Genomic DNA, 21555 nt, shown 5'->3' on the forward strand with positions numbered 1-21555 from the left:
TCCTGCCTGTAAAACATTGTCAGCCAGTTATGAAGCTGTCGAATGTTTCCAAAGTGTCACTTACCAGAAGGATTTGATAACTTACAGAGAAATTAACTGTTTTGCTTTCTGATCTTGGTTAAGTACTGCTAACATACCACATCTTGTGACAGTTTCAAATGTGAATTATTTTTGGTACTTGTTTCCCCACCATCTAGTATTTTTACAATTTTTGTCCAGCTCATTTCATCTACATTTTTTATCTGTGTGACGCAAATAATTTAGACCGTAGTTCCGCCTAAGACCCTTTGTAGCACAGGAGAAGAGAAAGCCTATTTTTAATCACCTATTTGTTTGGCTTCAAACAAAGTAGAAAGATGACAATAGCAAGAACTTGCAGCTCTGTCTAGCAGGTACAAAGGCTAGCTCTGAAAGCATGCAAGATGAAAAGAGGTCTTATCAATGCTTCTACAGAACTTCAAACACCTCAGCTTTCCCCACACACCAGCACATGGAAAGAGGTGTCTGGAGTTCAGCTGAAGGCCGACAGAGACCCAGCTTCTAATGAGAATTTTCACAGGGAGGAAGGATATTGAAATATTTCTTACAGCTGATGATGTTGCAAGTGCCCAGCACTAAGTACTGTGGAAGTTAATACATATCAATCTCCTCACACTTTCTAGTTTGCAGAGGGAAGACTTTCTAGTTTGCACAAAAGTAAGCAGTACTTCTGCTGGCCCCTTTTATCACTAGTTCGAGGAAGCTACAAATTCCCAAAGAGAAACTGTACAAACAAGACTAAGGTGTAGTAAGTTAACAATAGCCCATTTAATGCAGAGCAGAATTCGTTTATTAACTGTGTATACTGAGCTCTAAGAGTCTTTGGGGTCTGGCTACTGATCTTCTAGTTTGGAGAAAACATGGACTAATTGCTCAGTGTATATATTTTTATTTATATAAAACCAGCAATCCTATATTTTTCATGTCAGTGACAATCTTGGCCCAAACTTTAATATTCATTTCCTATAGAAAACCTACATCCCAGGCACTGATCTGTCTGGGAAGAATAAAGCACCCTGCTGTTTGCTCCAGCTTTCCACACAAGCTGCTGCATCACTGGCTAGAGCATGAATGTCAGTAAATTGCATCCACAACACAGCATAGTCCAACCAGATGTTACCCAGTGTTTCAAGTTTTCCCAGTTGTGTCATCAGTGCTGTTACAGGATGTGGTCATCTAGAAGTACCTCCTATTGGAATCATGTAATTATGTGAGAAATTCCATTTTCCCTGAAAGCAAAGTCTTGCTTTTTGCTGAATGAGGCAGGCCAAACTGAACATTTTCAAGTACTAATCTTTATAAACAGCAGTCAGAAAAGAATGAAGAGGAAAAGCCATCAATGAAGAAACTGAGAACTTTTCATTCAACTGGAACTTCATAACCACAAAAAAATGTTCAGTAAAATATAAAAATGTGACTGTGATTATGGCAGCTTGCTATAGAAATTACATTTGAAAAGTCGAAAAAGGAAAGAATAGTGAAATGTTGAGTAAGTAACAATCTCTTAGTTCATAGAAACATCAGCCATGTTACCTTGGCTGCAATTACTAATGATTCCCAGTGAAGTTTTGTCCCTTACCTAAACTCTTCCTTGCTTCATTCCCACAGTAAACAACCAAAATTTTTAAACTGACTTCAGGCACGAGTTTTACACATCCCTCTTCCCACAATTTCTGAGATCTTTTATCAATAACTGTTATGTGCAGGGGCCCAACTGCTTAGCTGTTATAGAAGCTGCCTCAAAATAACTTTTACATGTTCAAGCAAGGATGCAGTTTGCAAATGTCAACAATTAATTTGGTTTAGTAATGCATAAATCCATCTGCTATACACCAGCCTTCTTTGGATTTCATGTTACAATTTTTGGATACATCATCTGATTCCCGTTTATGCCTCTCCTAGAGGTAGAGGTCTTTAGTCATGGTTCAAACTGTTCCTGTCACAGGCAAAATCATGCATTTTCTGGTTAATTTTTCAGAACTCACTCCCCAGTAATAGCTTTTGTCTAGTGAAAGGCAGAAGCCTGTTTTACCAAGGTACTTTGCCTCCAAACCCCACCTCAGCTCCTCACTCATATACTTACACTCTTTGGACCTGCAAAGCTCAACTTCAGTACTGAAGCCAGGAATTGTATCAGATCCATTAGGAGTTACCTGGCCAATGCCAGCACTGGTTATTGGAAAACAAGGAATTAGACCCAAGGGAGTCTTGAGCAAAAGCCAGGAGGTTAAGAAGGATAACAATAGGTCAAAAATGTCTGCTCTTGCATAGCCTAGGAGTCCTTGATAAACAGAATTAATGAACTTTCCCTACAGCACTCAAGGCCTGGCAGAGCAGTGAGCTCAGATTCATATATTCCTTCAAAGAGTGAGGAATCTCGAGTGGGGAATCTCTAATCCTAAAATGATAGACTAGTCATTGCCTACTCATAGAGTAGCTGTGTGGGAAACCTTTATCATGTTTTTCTGTATCAGATAGGATTCTGATAATTGAAAATGACAAGGAAGAAAATAGTTCAGATAAAGAGGTGGATGAAAATGAAAGAATGTTGAGAATTGGGAGTGGTGTATGAATACGCCATTGTCTTTGATGCAGACAAGTATACCTGTGAATTCCCACCCATCCAGCCAGAAACTCACACTCTCTGTTTCACAAACAGGTGATAGATCTCCTAAAGGGGTGAAGAGCACATCAAAAGAAGCTCCTTCTGAACTCACCAAGCAGTAGGTTCTCATAATTTGGCTATCCAGGTAAGATACTCAGTTGTGTTTTAAAACTCCCCATTCTAATGCCCCAAGTTCCGAGACCAAATCCTTTCATCTTTGCTTTACACACTCTTCCCAGAAAGAAGCAGGATTTCCTCTCTATTGCATTTTCTGGGATGTACACTGATCTAGCATTTGCACCTTTTATTTGGTACTGCTCTGATCTCACAGAACACTATATTTGACTTGTATATGTAGAATTTTTTGGGGTGCTGATAGTGAAAGATGCTTCTTCCTGCTATCAGGGAAAAGCACAGACCTCGAGGTTCTGGGGGGCATCACAGAACAATGGAAATACCCTGAGGTCTGGGCTCTGCCCTCCTCAGAACTAGCTGCTATATGAACCATAGGGAGGTACGTATAAATATCATCTCTGCAGGTACTTGGGCTCCACTCATCTCTGTAGTGCCAGATATGAATGATGAGAATATAATTGTCAATAAAATCTGAACTGAAATCTCTTTGGTCTTCACTGCTACATCTGCTGATTTGAGTGCACCTACTACCCTGCCAGAAAATTCAAAAGAAGAAGCTGGCTTAGAGCAAAAAGTGATAAAGCATTATATAATATTTAGCTCAGAAAAGGCTGCCACAGTGGTAAGTAAAGCCAAAGAAAATTAGGCACTGCAGCAACAAGAGAAGGGTGGAAAAAGTAACCCCTAAGGATGAAGAGAAGATCAGAACAGACAGAGAATTTGGGGAAAGTAATTTCTAATAAGATAATTAATAAACATTATACCAATAATTATTTAAGTGGAGGAAGCAAACACAAAATATTGCTACTACTGTATGTGTATATTGTTTCTGTTCTGCTCTCCCATAACTTTCACTATTCAGCTCTTTTAGTAACCTGTTACTTATTTATGGCAGAACTCTTCCCTGCTTGTTACAGATTAAATATCTGAAGGAAACACAGGTGTACCAAGAGGAAATTGGCCTGGTGGATGCAGAAGGTCTAGTTATGGTCAACTTAGTGGTCAGAAATAGAGGTGAACTGGAATATATACAGGTTCTGTGGTGACACAGATTCACAGCCAGCTGTAGCCAGATGTCATGAGGTTGTGGATACAGATCCAAAGCATCTCTTCACCCAGGAGGGATAAGCTTAGAAAATAATGTACTTGAACTGCTTTTAGATGGCTTAGGAAAAGTAAGTTCTTGGTCCCAGTATAGGGGAATTTCCAAGGAAAGGAAAAAAAAGAAATAGTCAATTTGATTAGGAGTCAGACACGTGATTCACTACTTGCTGTGGTGGAAAAAAATTGCCCTGGATAATTATTCATGCTTTGTACAGTTTCTACAAGTGGATGTATAGGTCAAACCTATTTTTCATTATGGAGCCATGGAACACACTTGCCTGATCAGGCTGCACCTGAAAGGGCAGAAGTTTAGTCATTTTGGAGTGACAATAGATACGTGATCTTCTACCATTTTTTATCCCCAAAACACCACTAGTGAAAAATTAGAGAAAAATAATGTCAGAATAGAAAACACCTTCAAAAAAAAAGGATGTGTCATCAGATGCTACTTTTACTTAATGCAGCACACTTGTATATCAACACGGAGAGAGCAGTTAGCACCTACAAACATTGGCAAATTGAGAATTTGAATGTGTTTCTGCACAGTTGGAGGTGGTGCCAGATGAATGGGCAAGAGAAGGAAAGCAGATTAAAAGAGCTATGAGATTTGGTGTTCTGGGAGCTGCTACTACTGCAAGAACATGCAATAAAAGACTCTGGGGTTTGGCTGCACAGCTGTGCAGCCAAGATGAGTTCACAGCTGTGAAACAGAGGCACATGCTGCCAGTGTTTTGGGTTGCAAGGTCAAATTTTAATAGTAAAGAGTGAAATTAATAGATAGTAGCTGAGAATTCTGAAATTGTTTTAAGCTCCAGCAGCTTTGTGTGTTGACTGGCATTTAGTGAGTGAGAGTGTCAGTCAGAGTGGTGCAAAGAAAACAGGATTTGAAACTAGGACAAGTTTTTTGTTTAAACATGTACAGGAGGTGCTGTCAAAGACATTACAACTACTTTCTACAAGTCACTCTGCTGGAAGTGAAAACTTGATTGGTAGTGTCTCTGAAGCACATCACAGCAGCTGTAACTAGACAAATAGAAGAACTGACAGATTGTTATGGTGGCTGGCTGAGGAGGAGAGCTGAGAACGAAGTGTTGGCATGAGCACACAGGCTGTCTCTGAAGGGCAAAACACAGGTTCAGAGAGGAAAGGTACAGGGTGTCTTCACTGCTTTCTAACATGTAGCCACTTCCTGTTTCTTCTGAGAATGGTGAACAAGAAATGAACTCGAATTTGGGCAAAGCTTCAGGGTTTTTATTGAATGGTACATAAGTAATAAACAAGATTATATACTGTCAGTATTTTCATGGAAAATAGACTTTGTTAAATACAGCAACATACTTCTGCCTTTTGGATAGATGCTAATTTAGCATTTGTAAAACACAAGGCCCCAGCAGAGCTGGAGCATTCTCCTAGCACGGCCTAAGAGGGCTCCTGCTGGAGCTTTTCCTCAAACCAAACTGTCAGCACTGGCTCAGAGGTCATCAGTCAGCTCCATCACAGCACTTCTGGGACACAATGCCACTCACGGGAGATGAGATCAGGCTCCTAGAGCAGCACTGTCATCTGTTCCAGCCTATGGGGAGGCCTCTGTGGAAGTGCAGAGCACTAACGCCAGAAATGGAACTAATAAATACCAATGCAGGGAAAAAAGTCAACATTCCTTTGTACACTAGTGTGCTCTCCTACCTCTGCCCCCCAGACTTGTGGATCAGCCTTGCAATAACACACAAAACTCTGTCATAATAGTGTTTGGATTTCAGTTGATCAGTAGGCATGATGAAGTTTGACAGTAAGATGTTCAACTGCAACAGCAATAGCTCTTAATGCTACACACATATATATATATATATATATTACATATTGGTACAATACATCTCAAAAAAGTCAATGGCCTAATGTAGCCATTTTTATGTGACAGGGTTAGTCTTCAAATATGAATACATATACTATTAATTCTCCTTCAAACCATTGAAGTCACAAAGAATATTCTCTCACCTTCCTGTACACCTTTTGTAAAAAGACAGTTAATTCATTTCTTTCACTGAAATGAATTAGAAGACTCTCCACTCCAGCTAGGAAATGGATTCTCTCTTTCCTTGTTACAGTTAACAGTGATGTGGAATGGAATCACTTTTTTCTCTAGCTTTTCAGAAGGCATTTTCACATAGACTCCAGTAGTGAGACATTGTCTTCTCTTTATCTGTAACACATGGGAAGAAAGTAAAATAAACAAGCAATCATAGCATAATTATTGACCAGCACATTTTAGAGAAACTGATGGATGTTCTTCCTTTGCTGAGTAGAATGTACTCTAGACACCTTTCTCTGCCTCTTTGTAGGAGATATGTTAAGAGCATCTGAGGGAGGATCAGGATGTACAGGGGCTATTTATTTAAAAAAAAAAAAAAGAAAAAAGAATCCTGCCATTCATTTAGCCCTTTGAAGGTGCCCCGCTTCAGAGTTCAGTGTTGGTTCAAAGCTAGGAGTGTTCACCTACACCTGACAGCTTAATTTAACTTCTAGGGAAAAGGACTGCTTGAAAAATATGGGACAGAGACATTGATTGGTTTCAAGCTCAGGTACATTTCTAACAGACTATGAGTGCTGCAGACCCCTGTGGAAAAAGGCAAGACAGATTTACATTTTGCATGCTTTTGTTCAGACATTTCTAGCTGTGATATTAAAAATGCTTAAAGTTACACTTCCCCCATCCAAGGAGAAAGCTGTTTAAATTTGCTTTGCAGAGGTGAATGATGAGAAAAGGAAAAAACCAAATTCTGGGATTTTGTGTGAATAATTTGTGAAATGAGAGTACATATGAAGACTGTTGCCTTAAATCCAAGAAGCATCCAGGACTTTGCCTGGTTTTAAGCATCCAGCCCTAAACCAAGGTTCAGTCCAGCTGATGGAAGCTGACTGCTTTCTAGTATGCTGGCAACACAAATGAGCCATAAATAAGAGGCAGCTCCAGCAAGTTCTCTTAGTTTGCATTGTTGTAATAACATTGTACTAGTATAATGGAGCATCCCACTGGGTTTGTTCCCAGTGTTCTTCCCTGTTCTCATTTCTTTCTTCTTGTCCTCATCACACAATGTGGTATTATTAACTGAAGGGGGGCTGAGTTGATGGGACTTACCGCTTTGCCCACAAGAATGGCTGAGATGATGATACTGTAAAGAAAAAATCCTGAGGCAGTAGCTCCTAATACCCAGAGATATATGGCAGTGTCTGGACAAGGTTCTGGATCTAAAACATATGATATCACACAAGTCATGTCACACGAGCCTCATAAGAAAGGCCCTAGAGTCAATAAGTCAGCCTCTACACTGCTTTTCTCTAGGATGTGCTATCCCAGTGATGCCTAAAGAGGCTACCTAGAACAGAGGCTAGACAGCATTAAAGGAATAAAGTAGGTGTTTATTAAAAAGGCCTTCAAAGGATACACCTTGGGCAGGAAAGAGCCTGGCTGTGGCTCCATCCAAGATGGACCCAAAATGGGCCCAAGATGGACAGGGTGTCATGAGTTTTCACACTTTTATAAGTTTTGTTCGTTTACATGTTGAGGTTAATTGTCCAATTACAACTTCAGGTTATGAAGTCCCATCCTCCCAGATTGCTCTCCTCAATTCGCTGCTGTTTATACTTTTTTGGGCCCGAAGCTGCAACGGTGTCCTTGGTTCTCAGGCTGGAAAAGGATTGTTTTACCTAACTAAACTGTGAAGAGAACTTTCTAACACTTTATATGAAGTTCAGAGTTACATACTAATGCAGTATAGAATCTGGAAAATAAGAAAGCTAAAACTTAAGGCATCACCAGGAGACCACCAGGACTGAGCTCTGAGTTGCTGCCTACTCAACCTTCAATGAAAAGAGTCCTTATCTGTAGAAGAGTTCATCACTTACTCAGTTACTTTTGCACTTCTGTATCTAACTGCCTAGACATATGTGTGCACTGCATGGTGTTGCTTATGCTATCATCCCATGGCTATGACTATGCTTGTTTTGGGTGTGTGCAGGGAGACCTGAAAGAAATAAGAGCTAATCAAGTTTTCAGTGCTGAAACCAGCATTCACCCTCACTTCTTACAAAGCGAACTCTGAAGACCTTTGAGACATAACAGCAACTACCTTAACTTGGAAATATCACAGTACTGTAAACCTGCTTGCCTTACCAATGACATAGAGATGTGTCCCATTTCCCTTGTTCATAAAATAGGGTGGGGGGTACATCCTCTCCATTTTGCAAATGTAAAGCCCGGTGTCATTTGCTTGCAGGCCAGCCAGGGTGAGGGTCACATTGTTTTGGCCGGGAGTAACATGGCACTGAATGACCTCTTCCACAAAGAATGTTTTAAACTCCATGGTGTATGATGAAGCACAGATTTCTGTGAACTGGTCACCAGTCTGTTTAAGCAAAGTCACTCGAATTTCCTTTGCATTCCCGATGTTCTTGTATTTACACACCAAGCTGGCGACTCCTTGCCTGTTGGCCAGCACCATTGCTGGCTGAGTCACTTCCATTACTGTAAGGAAGTAAAGAGCATGATGGTAAGTGAACTATCAAGAAAGGATCTGGAGTCATTTACTTCAAACCTGCACAGCAGGAAGGGAGTCATGCTGCCTCCTATTATCCATGAGTAATTCCTAGAAAAGCTGCTTTCAAAGAAAGGACTCAAAGACCACAGTTCATGTTAGCACTGCATTAATATTCTTTTAAAAGCTCAAGAAATGTTTTGATTACTAAAAATGATATTATACATCTCAGTGATTACTGGTTGCTTAAATAGTACATTATTTGGCCCACTTAGATGAGCAATGAATGACCTGCATGCTTCAGTTTCCCTCAACACAAACTTCTTAATATGCAAAAGAATAATAAAAAAAACAGCCTATAGTTGATAAGGCTGAAATTTGAAATTGAAAATCAGGCTTTTAAACCACAATTTCTGCCTAGTAGAAATAAACATGTTTACATTTCGGGACAAAAAAGTTGACATCCTGTATGGAAAACAGAACAGAATTATTAAGGTAACAGTAAAACTGAATAGAAAATCTGTTTGCATACTTTTGTTTCTGATCATTTTTTCTCCTTATTTTTAACTAGCTACTCCCAAACCACAGTATAGCAACAATTTATACTCCAAGCCAATATAGCAGCACACAGCAAAGCCTGATAAACAGACTGCCAATAAAATGTTAGGGGGAAATTACTGTACCATGTACAACCTCACTGACAGCTTTCTGCAACTTCATATTCTGTCCTGACACATGATGGGAAGGCACTTTAGCTTTAATAAGCTGGGAAGATGCAGTATTATTTTTTCAATCTCATTTTATATCAGTCCATTTTGGGGCAGTGTTTATATTCTCAGTTCTGCAGTGCAAGAATTCCAGATGAAGAATAAAATTTCTCCATGCATTCAAACCTCTATACCCATGTTATCAGCTGTCACAACTTCACTTGCAGGGCCTGGTTTTTCTTCCTTCTTGAGCTACTCTGAATGTTGCCCAGTGTCTCTGCAGATAGTACTGCTCTAAAGTCTCTGTCTGGTTTTCCAGACACCTTGCAGTGCACCAAGACCTTGCTCCCATTAGTCCTATGTCACCTTCCTTTCCCTGTTGTACCAAGTCCTCTCCTGCAAGAACATGAAACTGAAAACAAGTCAACACCCCCGGACACCTTGCTTCCTTCATCTACCCACCTTCAGCAATGGCAGTGGCTGTGCAGAGAAAGCCCACGGTGACCAATATTGAGAGCATTCCTGTGCTGGGACAGATGCTGAAGAGGCTGAAGGTCTGATGCCTTCAGACTTTAAGATGAACTGGAACTCTCAGGACTGGAAAAGAGGTGACACCTTTCAGGATACCGAATCTTCGAAATGTTTGAACCCACACAGAGCCTGTGTGTATATATAGCTTTGATCCCAGATACCTGAAAGTAGTATGAAGCTTTGTTTTGGTTTCACGAGAAAGGAAGTAGTGGGTTTGATTAGTACGTGCACAGTTAACCTCAAAGCATGAACAAAACAACTAATCAGCAGATGGAAAATATATATTCAATCTGAAACTGCCGTCCATTCTGCTTCAAGAATTGTGGGAGGAAAGGTAATATCATTAGAGCATTTCAGGTCCTTTGGGGGTGTCAGCTTGCAGAATCATAGCACTTAATATTTTAGCAATCATCTGGTATTTCCTACCAGGGCAATGTGCAGAGAACTGTACTTCTGCCTAATGTGGCACAGTGAATCACTGCGAGCTATCTTTTCTATGGAGGACTTGCCTCCACCCCCAATTTCTTTGCTTGCTTTAATGTTAGTGCTTTTGATGTTTAAAAATTGGTGCCCCCTTCAAAATACTGGTTACACTTGCAATTACTTCATCTTTTTATATCAGAAATGTGACTTGAATCATAACCCAGCCTCTTAAAGCTTTCCTGTTTCCAAGAAAAAATTATCCAGGTTTATAGCTAATGGCTTCCACATCTGAACAGAACTTTGCTACCTATGGACTTTACTGCCTAACTACCTTGACATCAACAGATGAAACACTGCAGGAGCTTTGATTATTGCTATCTCTGCTTAGAGCACCTGCGTCATTTCAAATCTCAGTGAAACAGTTTTTGCTCGTGGACCTCTTAAAAGTCATGTAAGCTCTAAAAATTGTTTTGCTTTTTTATATCATAAGCTGTCACATATCCTGAAGGTCAGCACTCTTTTTTTTACCCACACTTTGAGAAGGTCTTTTAGAAGGTGCTTCATCGTTTATATATGTTGATCTACTAGATTGCGAAGACCTGCTTTTGCTCTGTGACTAGAAAAACTAACAGCATTAGTTCTTGAACACTAGCAGGCCCAATCCAAAGATCCAGGATAAACACTTAGTCTTGAAATCACATAAATACCTAATGATATAAATAAGTTTGCTGCTTCTATACCTAGGTTATCCAATATTTGTTTGGAATGACAGATTCACAGTCATTTTAATCATAACCAGCATTTAAAACAGATCTGATGATAAATAAAAATAATGCTATGGGAAAATTAAAAACTGCACCTTAATAATGAGACAGGCACATACTGTATTACTGGTAAGACAAGCTTAAATCAATTTTAATATTAAATGTAAAATAAATGCTATTGCAACATCATGTACCAGAATATCAGTGAGATCTATGGCATTCAATTACCAGGTTATGCCTGCCTATTTTCATATCCAGAGTAGTAACTAAATTATCTGCCCTTTGCATCTTTTGGGCTTGGGTTTTGCATGCAGTTAAACAAATTATGCATTTGAGCTTCATCAACTATGGTGTCATGTCCTGATAATTATTGAGGCTGCAAATTGTTGGTGTAATTAGCCACTAAACACTGGCAAAGGACTGCCATGTAAAACTCAGTGTTCATGCCACACATAACCCACAGGATCTTGCTCTGCTAGAGTGACAGGCAGCGCTCTGGCGCTCCTCTCTCTCCTGTTTGAGAATGCTCTAGCAAGCTTTGTTTCCAGTGGTACTCATCTTGTTTCCTGGCTGTTTTGTTCTCAAGGTGCATTTTCAGATCCACGACTTTTTCCTTTTTACCCTTATTCCTCCTTAAAGGCTTTGTGTTATGATAATTCTCTTCTAAGTAAAGCACAACATGTCTCCCTGCGGAGTCTCTTGAAGTCGTCTCTGTCTTCACAGATACAGCAGCCTGAAATGATCCCAGGCTGCCTTTGGTTATCCCTTCCAATGGATAGAGATTACCTTGCCATGGTGTCTTCTACCTAATCAGACTTTGGCTCTGGAGTTAATGCATGCAGGTAGATCATGCAGTAGAAGAGATCTTGCTCCAAATAAGATCTCACTTTCACTGCTCCTATCCTTCCCAGCTCAGTTATGGCATGGAATAAGGTATTGATAACAGAATGAGTTCCCCACTAAAAGAAAATCCACAAGAATCACTAGGAACACCTTTTCTCTCCTCTGTGTCTCTTATCTAACGACTTTTCAGCTGGTCAAGAGTCTCCAGACTTCTGCTTCCCCCCTTCTCGAATATATCATATGAAAAATACACACCATGCTTTGTGGGCTACAGCCACAGGACCTATTTTACCTAGTTACTGCACTTTCTGTGGAGTCTGGTATCTTCCTGCCCTGACTCTTTTATCTTGGGAACCTTTCATCTTTCACCCTTTCCCATAAATGGAACCTTACACATGGTCTAGTGGCCGGGCAAGGGAATGGCTGAAAGAAGAGCCCTAATTTTGACTTTGAGATTCAGATCTGTAAGTCATGCTATTCTTCAGGCTGTTTCTAAAAGCTTGCGCTTTGTGCTCCAAAAGATCAACATGATATTCTTCTTTCATTAATGCACATACTTACACTGCAGTGATCTTTGTTCTAAGGGGTGATATTAATTCCCAGGTCACAGGAAACCTTTATACTTTACATAGGCTACCCCCGTCAAGTGCCAGAGCAGGGGAGAGGACTGAGGGCTTTGCAGTTTAAAGCTGCAGAGCCTTAAACAAAGGGTTCACCTTAGGAGTAGCTTGGGCTTCATGACCTCTTTGAACTTAGCTGAGGGAGGGACATGCAGTTTTACACTGGACTATATTACTGTGATTACTCAGATTGCTAGGAAGTTAAATAACTCAGTTTCTCATGTAAGTTTCTTTCTCATTTTGGGTTAGTCACTTGCATTCTAGTGATTTGCTTTTCTTCACTGAACACTTATTAGAGTGTCTTGCTGATACCCTGTCAGAATTCCCATTGCAAAACGTTTTTATTCACAAAATTATTTTCCCACTTGTAAGCCTGTCTCATGCTGCCTGTGTTTTTTTTCTGTGACAGGAACTTGCTTGGTAAATTGCTTAAGATGTAATGGGGAGAAGAAATTCTTATAATTTGCATAAGTATCTGGTTTCAGGATATTTTGCTAAACTCAGATGTGAGATCATGTCTTACTATGTTAAACAGTTCACGTTTTTACCATGTTCGTTTGCCTATTGGGGCAAACCTATCGGGTTTTTGAAAAACCTATTGAGGTTTTGAAATGCACTGTCATTTGAAAAAAATCCAGACCTCTGAGTGGTAGGGCTGAACAAAAGATCTTTTGTACAAAACAAGAAGTAAAGAGAAAAGGAAATAACAGAGTGACTGGAAAAATACCATTTCATTACCATTAAAGGACTAAAACCTGGTTAGTTTAGTTAAAGTCCTAGATATAACCAACTTTGGTGGATCAGACTTTGTTCCTGAAGGAATCACAATTCACATCAGAAAACTACTGATTTTTAAGTCTCTCAGAATTGTTGTCTTTTTCTCAGCTTCTAACCTGGTTTTGTAGATGCTGCTCTCCAGTCCTAAGCCTGTGCCCTCAATCCAGAGTCAGAAGAGATGAGGACAGCACTAGCTGAGGAATTCTCTTTCCACTGCTTCTTTGGGCACATGAGCTTATTCTTCCTGTGAGCTTCTGCTGATGAGCAGATTGTCCAAAAATATTTGAGATGGGGGTGGATATGCGAATGTCCTTTTTCTTTGTGATACAATCATTGGTATTTCTTTTCTGGAAGCTAGGCTTTGTTTTCTTTGCTTCTCCTACTATAAAGTCAATTTTATCTGAGCTTTCCTGATATGCACAGCATCTATAAATATCTAACACAGAGGGCACATTTCTTCCCAACTTTTTAATGCTGCCAGTTCTCAGTTAGCCTCGAGTGTCTGCATTCTAGCCCTTACCTGGCCAGGTTTGCTACATGTTATTTGTCATAAACCAGTTATTTGTCATCCCAGTAGCAACCAGTCCTGTTTGAATGTATTGTCCCCACCCCATTCCCATGAAGCTTATGGACAAAATGTAAGATGTCAGATGAATGGAAAGAGATACAGACAGAACTAAGAGGAAATAGAGACAGAGGCCTGAGAAACAACACAGGCAAAAGGTCTTCACACACCAACTTCCTTATTCTTCTCCAGTTTTCTGTGGGGGATTGTGGCAAGAGAAAGATTTTAGGACAAAATTTAACAGAGACCATAAGTGTCTTCACAGATGTTTAATGACTTTCCTTTACTGGATGGAGTTTTCCAAAGCACAGCTCCACATATTTGTTTTTTCTAGGCCAATCACTTGCGATTGAGCACAGAGTGAAGCAGATATCTTCACCCCAAAGCAAACACTGAAAGTTAGTCTGTTTTCATGAATAAGCAGAGAAAGACCAAAGGAACCCCCCAAGTCTAAAGTTAGGCCATTAAGTGTACCCCATGACTGGAGAAATGTTTTACTTCCACTTTCCTTTATTTCTTAAAGCATTGCAAAAAGGAAAAACAGCAAGAGGTAGACATATTTCTGAGTCTCTGGCTCTGACACTGCAGAAGTTTGCATTATTGAGGGACATGAGAATAAATTAGTGCTGAAAACATGTGAGAAATTACGTTCTAATAAAAAATGAGATGGGTAAGAAATATTTTTAAAGAGTACAGATGAGGAGAATAATTAAAAGCCTACTTCCAGTTTACACACGGCTAATGAAGTCCCTGATGTAAAAAAAAAAAAAAAAAAAAAAAAGAAAGACAATTATGGTATTTCAAAGTATTAAGATTGAAGCAGGACTCCTGTAAAACCTAGAATTAAACCTTTATAAAGCAAAGAACCCAATGAAGTATATGTAAAGGAGACAGTGCTCCAGCACCATAGATTTATGGAGAATCCAAATGTTTGAAAGACAGGAGACTTGACAAAGAAAGGCATTTTCGTAAGCTCACAATGTGAAGTTCATCCAAGGAAGGGCACAGAGCAGATTCTAAAGTACTTCTTTGAATTAATGACAAGTGAGTAATGAAGATCAGCTTTGTTTGCTGAAGTCTGGAGGGCATTTCTGAAGAGTGGAGGTGAGCTGATAGTTAGCATGGGATGGACTAGAAAATGAAAGTAAATTAAATTAAATTAAGAGAGAAGTCAGTAATGTAGCAGAAGCCAGAAGTCACTTGACAGGCACAAAGAGAATGAAGGTGTTCAAACTGACATATTCACACTAACATTTGGAATATGCAGGAGTGAGCCAATGTTTGTCCAGGCCAGCAGAGATTGTTTCAGCAGTTGAGATGAAGGAGAATCATGAGCTAAGGCTTCTAAAGGTATTTGGTCACATTCAACCATGTCTACATTTTGTCTTTGCAGGAGCTAGATCTCAGAAATACAGCACAGTATGCATTTCTTCTCAGGGGCACACCAAGTTTGGGAACACAAGCCACAAGTCTTGGACATTTTAGGGGAACAGCTTCTCCGTGGGAATCTCAGAGGGCTTGCAATGAGATGGATGTAGGGAAATGAGAATACCAAGAGGAAAAAGGATATTTTGACAGAAATATGAGTGGCTGCATCAGTGAAGGGTGCATGCAGCCTTTTTGTGCTTTCAGATGTCACTGAGTGAAGTATATTCTGAGACAAAACCTGCCCAGAAGTCTCTTAGCCAAGCAGTGGCTTTATGGCTGGCATCAGCAAACTAAAAGCAGGTCCTGTACCTTCCAAGATGTATCAGCTGCAGGATTTGTTGTTCAACCCACTCTTCCCCACAGAATCTGATCTCATGTACAAAGCCTTACTCATGGATTAGTGATAACCGAAACTCCCTTTGTCTTCCCTAGTTTATGAAGTATTTGAAACCGTAATTCTAGGACTTAACAATTGCCCTTTCCCAAAGTACCTACCAGGGCTCAGTACAAAACAAACTCCTGAAATATCTGAAAGGCCATATGTGCAAGGGGGGGGGCTGAAGTCTTCCACTAGCCAAAGAGAAGGTTGAAATAGCTGACAAGCCTCTACCTCTCTGCTCAGAAGCTCCTCCTTCTTACTCTCCCTCTTTGCTGACAGATATTAGTGCTCCCTACAAGCTTTGTCTTTCTCATATTTTTAAACAGTCACATCATAGCAGCTCTTAAGGATATTAACTTGTATGTGTGAGTATGACCAGCTTGCTCTCCTGGTTATTTAAGCTGAGCATTGATTAATGCCTGCTATAAAGTCTTTGACTGCAGTGAGCATTCAACCTAAGTGCTTCATCACAGCTCTAGCTGGTTCCTCCCACTATCATACCTGAAAACACAAGCTAGGAAATCCTACATTTTAAAATTCAAATCCATCCTCCAAAAGAATTCTTTACATTTTAGCCACAGGGATAACGTAATACAATGTATGATAGTGATCAGTTTTGTTGGTTAGGGATGAAGGGGACAATCAAAGAAGTTTGCAAATGTATTTTCAGAGGGGAAAGAAATTGTGAAAAAAGGCTGCAAAATCAGTAAGAGAGGATGGGTTTGTGGGTAACACACCACTTGGGGAATTCTTTTCGATATCAGTGAGATTGTATCTGGTACATACAAAGAAAAAAAATGTCAAGAATGGGGTAAAATAAAAATCAAACTCTAAGCAAAATAGGAAGAAATGTTTTGAATTTTACAATTTTGAAGAAATGTTGAGGAAAAGGGAATTTTTTTAAGAAAATGCATGTACCTGTTTTCATAAAACTTTTTTTAATTGCCCCACAATTTATTTCATTTTTTAAATCATTAGCTCTTTTGCAAAAAAAGACCCAGCAAAACATATTTTTTCAATTTTCTGTGTAGAACCAATAATGGGTGAAATGAGAAAAAGATGAAGGGAACCTTTTTCAGCAAGAGCAACAGCAGTGAAGCAAAACTTTCTTGAGAAAGTTTCACTTCCTAAGATTTTTTGCTATGTTTGCTCATTTAAATGGCCATTGTACTTTGTGAGTTTCAAGTGTCAGCAACTAACTGATGCCTTTTAGAAAAAGTAGAAAGCAGACTACCTGGTTCTCATTAATCTAAGCACATCAACAAATTTTGCTGTCACAGCCTTGTAATTGGTGTTCCCACAATACTACGTGCCTCATGTGTCAGCCTGTGTTGGGTTATTGCCAGGGATCAAGGTTCAGTGACAATACATTGTCTCTCTGTACCAAGGGCTCTGGGCTACAGGGGTTAAGCAGGACTCAGTCTCCCTTCAATACCATTCCTTCAGCTACTGAACTACAGCATTACCCATTCCTGCCTTGGAGGTGTTTAACTACAAATGCTCTGTAAGAGCACTTTTCTTGCTGCTCTTTTAATACTGTGTCCTGAAACAGAGTAATTTCATTTTCAAGATATTTAATAATAGATTGTGTATTAAATCATAATGCACTGAGCTGGCAAATGTGGGCTCTGGAGAGGATGCAGCTGTAATTTCTGTCTGTGATTTGGCAGTGACTGATTAGTGTTTTGTTAAAGTCCCTGGGCCACTGTGGAGATGGAGACACATGGAGCTGCAGGATCTGAAGTCTTGAGAAATTTGCATTTGCCTGATATACTGTCAAGCCTTGGAATGGGGCTTTTATTTTTGAAATAAACTTCTGCAGCCAAAAGTTTAGGACAGGAGATAGTAATACACTTCAAGAGCTTGGCCAGTACAATCTTATTCTTTAATAACAAGGAAAAAAATCAGTTTCATATTAAATAATTCTCAATGGTTTTTACAAATTAAATTATTTTCATTTTCTTTCAAAGCATTATTTTCCTTCCAAAAAACCCTCTATTTGAAAATATTGAATAATAATTAAATAGTCACCATCCAAATCAGTGATTTGGATGTTTTAGGATTAAATGTCTGTTTTGAAGCTTCCAAATTATTGTTTTACTTCCTCTAATTTTTTTCCTTTCAGTCTGACTGAAATGAGCCCTCTTGACTTTCCAAATTTGCCAGTGAAACACAAAAAAATAATTATTCATTGAGTTCCAATGAACACCCTTCATAAAACTTCTGAATTATGCAAACTAATCACCTTCTGGGAAATAGTTATAGATCATTTTATGGTACAAGCTTGAAACATGACTCAATGACTCTCCACTCGCACACTACAACCCTCCTCATTCATCTGATTATTTAGACTTTTGCCTTCTCTATAGTTTTGAGCTCATTTCCACCCTCCCTTACACCACCATCAATCTTCTCTAGTTTTCTTTTGCTTACAACAAAATGTTCTTTATCTTTTGAGATATCAAATGCTGCCATCCTGTGAGGCAAACTAAGAGGACAGAAATGGTTACATGACTTGGTTCATGTTAGTTCATGCAAGTTCCTTACAAAACCTGTTACTACTCTGATGATGTCAGAAGAAAGGACGAGGAGCAGCCACGTGTCCCTGGGGCACCCATGGCACCCCCAGGTAGCAGGGATACAGGGATGGCAGGGATAGCAGGGATACAGGGATAGCAGGGATACAGGGATAGCAGGGATACAGGGATGGCAGGGATGGCAGGGATGGCAGAGAGAGCAGAGAGAGCAGGGAGAGCAGGCCTGGCCTACCAGCTGATGTGTCTGAGGATCTCCAGCAGGGCAGGAATTCTTTTTGGCAAAGGGTGGAGGGATTCTCTTCACAGAGGTCTGTCCTTGCAGGTGAACCCCTAGGGAAAACAAACACCAAGAAACACAACAGAACTGAGACACACAAGGTCAAACTGAGGGACCAGAGGCAGAGGAGGGAAAGGAGAAGCTTTGATTTCCCCCTCCTTTTGCAGCCACCGCTATCTCTTTCATTTCCCTCTTCTCCGTGCCCTGCGACTGCCAATGCTGCCACCAGTGAGCGTGGAGGGAAGCAAAGGCTGCCAGGTTCCTCTTTGCTGTCAATCAACACCTTCCTGAAGTGACACACAGCCAGTTCCTCCCCAGCAGCCTCTCTGAAGGAGGACCCTGGCCTCATTTACCCTAATGCTGCCAGGTTTTTCAGCTGACCTTGAAGAGGAACACACTTGCTTCTTGCTTTAGTATTGCTGCTTGCAATTTGCACAAATGTTCTCTTTCTTGCACTTCTCACTCATGCACAGGACCAGTGGGGCCTTGGGGTGGTATCCCAGGTGCCCTAGCTGAGCTGGGTCCTTCCCTCTGCACTAAAATGGACAGCAGCCATGAGCACATCATATACATGGTAGTCCATTTGCTCTACACTTTCAGGGACTAACTGCATTTTTAGTTAACCTCCATTTGCTATTACTTGGATTCACTCAAATAAGTGCCCACAGCTTTTTCAAGGCTTTTGTTCAGTTACCCAATTTAAGAGCAAATGTCATAAAGGCCACATCTAGCTTATACACTTCTAGCTGTTTAAATGTCTACCATAATTGTCCGTGTCATTGTTGGACATTTTTTCCCCTTGATGAGTGGAAGTTTTCTAAACGAGTGTGTGCCTATAGCAACCATCCTTCATTTATCAGGAAAGGGAAGGCAGATGATAAGGTATTTTGTTATTCAGGACAGATTGGTTCTTCAATTCCAATGCCACTAAGAACTTCAGTCCTTGAAGATCGGGCAGGAGCAGAGCTTAGCTGATGGCACCTTATCCTCTGAGTTGCTTGTGCTCATTTCAGGGAGATTGTGAAGCCCAGACAATCAACATGTCTTAGTGACAAATCATGTTTCATATGACTTGATTTCTGGTGAAGACATGACAAAAAGTTTGTCCTCGTACTCTTGAAACTGCAGCCAGCTCTAATTTGCATTGGCAATTGTCAACCTTCAAGAGGAAATTCTCCTCAGGGAGCAATTCTGTTTACCAACCAACAGGGCCACCTCTGCTGTTACATACATATATGTGGGCACATACTCAGTGCTGGCATTGTGGTGCTGCTTTTGAGCTGCTAAAAGATTCCTCTTCTGACAGCAACCTTGCACAAGGCAGCACTAAGCCGTCCCTGAAAAGGGAAGATTTGGCCTGCTGGGTGTGTGCTACTGCCAGGTCTCAGCTCTTATCTCTTAAGCTAAAGTAGCTATCACCATTCCACCTCATCATTTCCCTCAGGCAAGCCCAAACCACCACCTTCTAACTAATGAAACTCATGGATTTTACTGTATAACTTATTGTGATCCAAGTGAGAAGACACTGCACAGTGCCTGAATTGTCTCATCTCACAGAGAAGGAAGGGTCCCTGTCCTGTGGGTGTAATTTCTCAGACAGCCTGATCCCATGGAAGAGCAACTCCTACCAGAATGGGCAGGATCATTCTTTGCCTCCCCCAAATCCCCAGCCAAGTAGGCCAATGCCTCTCTCTCCCTTGTTGCAGCATTAGCCCTTGTGCAGCCCTGTAAGCTAAATCCTTTCTTTGCTCTAGTTCATGTCACTGCCAAATTAATCCCAGTGCCACCACAACAGAGTGGTGGTGCAGCTGGAGGCCAGAGAAGCAGTCTGGATGGTGCTGTCTTTCCCTGACAATGCTGACTGAGATCAGATAAAGTAGGTCATGAAAACGTGTTCTAAAATACTACCTAGCACAAAACACTCCTGACAGTCAGGACAAGACTGGAGAATTCCTCAAGGCTTTCTCCTCAACCACGTACATCTTGTTTGTGTTTAAATCTTTCCAAGTCTTGACTCTCCAACACACCATATATAGTACATCCATCTAATACACAGTAAAGATAATTAAATCCTAAACATGTAGTCTATGATATCGCTTGACACACAAGTGTGATATGGCTCACACTTATGAGCAGTATCACCTCAGAGAATAAACGGATGGGATCAATCTTTGAAATTGAAACTTACTTCTGTGCTGTTGCCTAGTGTGGCACTTGAGGTCTACTCAGCTTTGACCTCAAAGGTTCTCTAAGCAATGACTGCTGTAGTAAAGTTTTCTAGCAAAATGGTATTTTTGCTCTGATAAAAAGGACTGAAGGAGGGGTGGTGAAAAATATCAGAAATATTTAATTTGAACAGGAGAATGTCTTCCAGAAACACACAGTTTGCTACAGAGACAGACAGATACATCAAGTGAATGTGATGGGGTTAAAGCAGGGCTGAGCCCTCTCTCCAAAGGATAAGGCAAATCTAGGCATGTTGGGAACTTCAGGAGGGAGGTCAGGGAAAAGGAGTTCTGAGTGCTCAGAACTTGACTCTAGTTGCCCGTGTTTATAAGGTAAATCCTGTTGGATCAGCCATAGCCACAGGAATGGAGATGTGAGGAACTCTGCTACTTGTCTCTGTGAACAGCAGATGCTGCTTTGGGTATTTGCCACAAGATACTTGTTTCTGGAATGAATGGCTCTGGGCTCCAGGAATATCCTGTCTGTCCCGACACACCATTCTCCAGCAGCCATGCCTGAGTGTTGTAAGGTATTTAAACTCAAAGATCAAGTGTTAGTTACCAGCTGACAGTTCTGGCAGGGGAACAGCCAGCCCTTACCCCAGGGCAGCCAGCAAGTGCTCACACTTGTGGAGTGAGAATGTTCCAGTAGCAGTCCCAGCCAGATAAGCAGTTTGGATGCAGCTGCCCAGCTTAGGCTGAGAGGTTTTCACAGGAGTGTCCTTGGGTCCATTTGATTTACTAACAGACACAGAGCAAGATTTAGCCCCAGGGAAATGATGCAAAGGGAACTTTTCTTGCAAGCTTTCTGAGCTGATGTTCCTGTAACTCTGGGGGTTGGAACCCTGAGGCTTTATAAGGAACTCACAAGGTTCTCTCCTTCTAGGAAGAATATACCTTTTACATAAAAGAGTGGGCCTCAAATCTTAAAAGTGTTGTTAGCTCTTCCCCTAAAATACACCCACACCTTCAAGAAACATTCGGACAACGCTCTCAGGCACATTGTATGGTGTGTGGGGTTGTCCAGTACAGGGCCAGGAGCTGGACTTTGATGATCCTTGTGG

General features: G+C 40.6%; 1 protein-coding gene across 2 annotated transcripts; it reads right to left on the reverse strand.

Moving 5' to 3' along the window:
• Positions 1–5112: 5112 nt before the first annotated feature.
• On the reverse strand, positions 5113–18482 carry CTLA4 (cytotoxic T-lymphocyte associated protein 4). 2 transcript variants are annotated; one of them, XM_088167899.1, is made up of 5 exons: positions 18222–18482; positions 9585–9719; positions 8055–8405; positions 7020–7129; positions 5113–6083 (listed from the first exon to the last, which is right to left on the reverse strand). In XM_088167899.1, exons 2-5 carry the CDS (start codon positions 9640–9642, stop codon positions 5922–5924), a joined length of 681 nt encoding a protein of 226 aa, XP_088024025.1. In that variant the 5' UTR covers positions 9643–9719; positions 18222–18482; the 3' UTR covers positions 5113–5921. The 2 variants fall into 2 exon arrangements, with proteins under 2 accessions (XP_088024025.1, XP_014735824.1); XM_014880338.2 differs by having other exon boundaries at positions 9585–9814.
• Positions 18483–21555: the final 3073 nt, after the last annotated feature.

This window comes from Sturnus vulgaris, chromosome 7, assembly GCF_052056855.1.
Source record: "Sturnus vulgaris isolate bStuVul1 chromosome 7, bStuVul1.hap1, whole genome shotgun sequence".
Taxonomy (NCBI): Eukaryota; Metazoa; Chordata; class Aves; order Passeriformes; family Sturnidae; genus Sturnus; species Sturnus vulgaris.

Bases quoted from the DNA above. Each gene is read 5' to 3' on its own strand.
- CTLA4 (XM_088167899.1), bottom strand. From the start codon at position 9,642: ATGCTCTCAATATTGGTCACCGTGGGCTTTCTCTGCACAGCCACTGCC. The intron at 7,130-8,054 runs GTAAGGCAAGCA...CATATGTTTTAG, and splicing joins GACACATCTCTATGTCATTG to ATCCAGAACCTTGTCCAGAC. The intron at 6,084-7,019 runs GTAAGTCCCATC...CATGTGTTACAG, and splicing joins CCATTCTTGTGGGCAAAGCG to ATAAAGAGAAGACAATGTCT.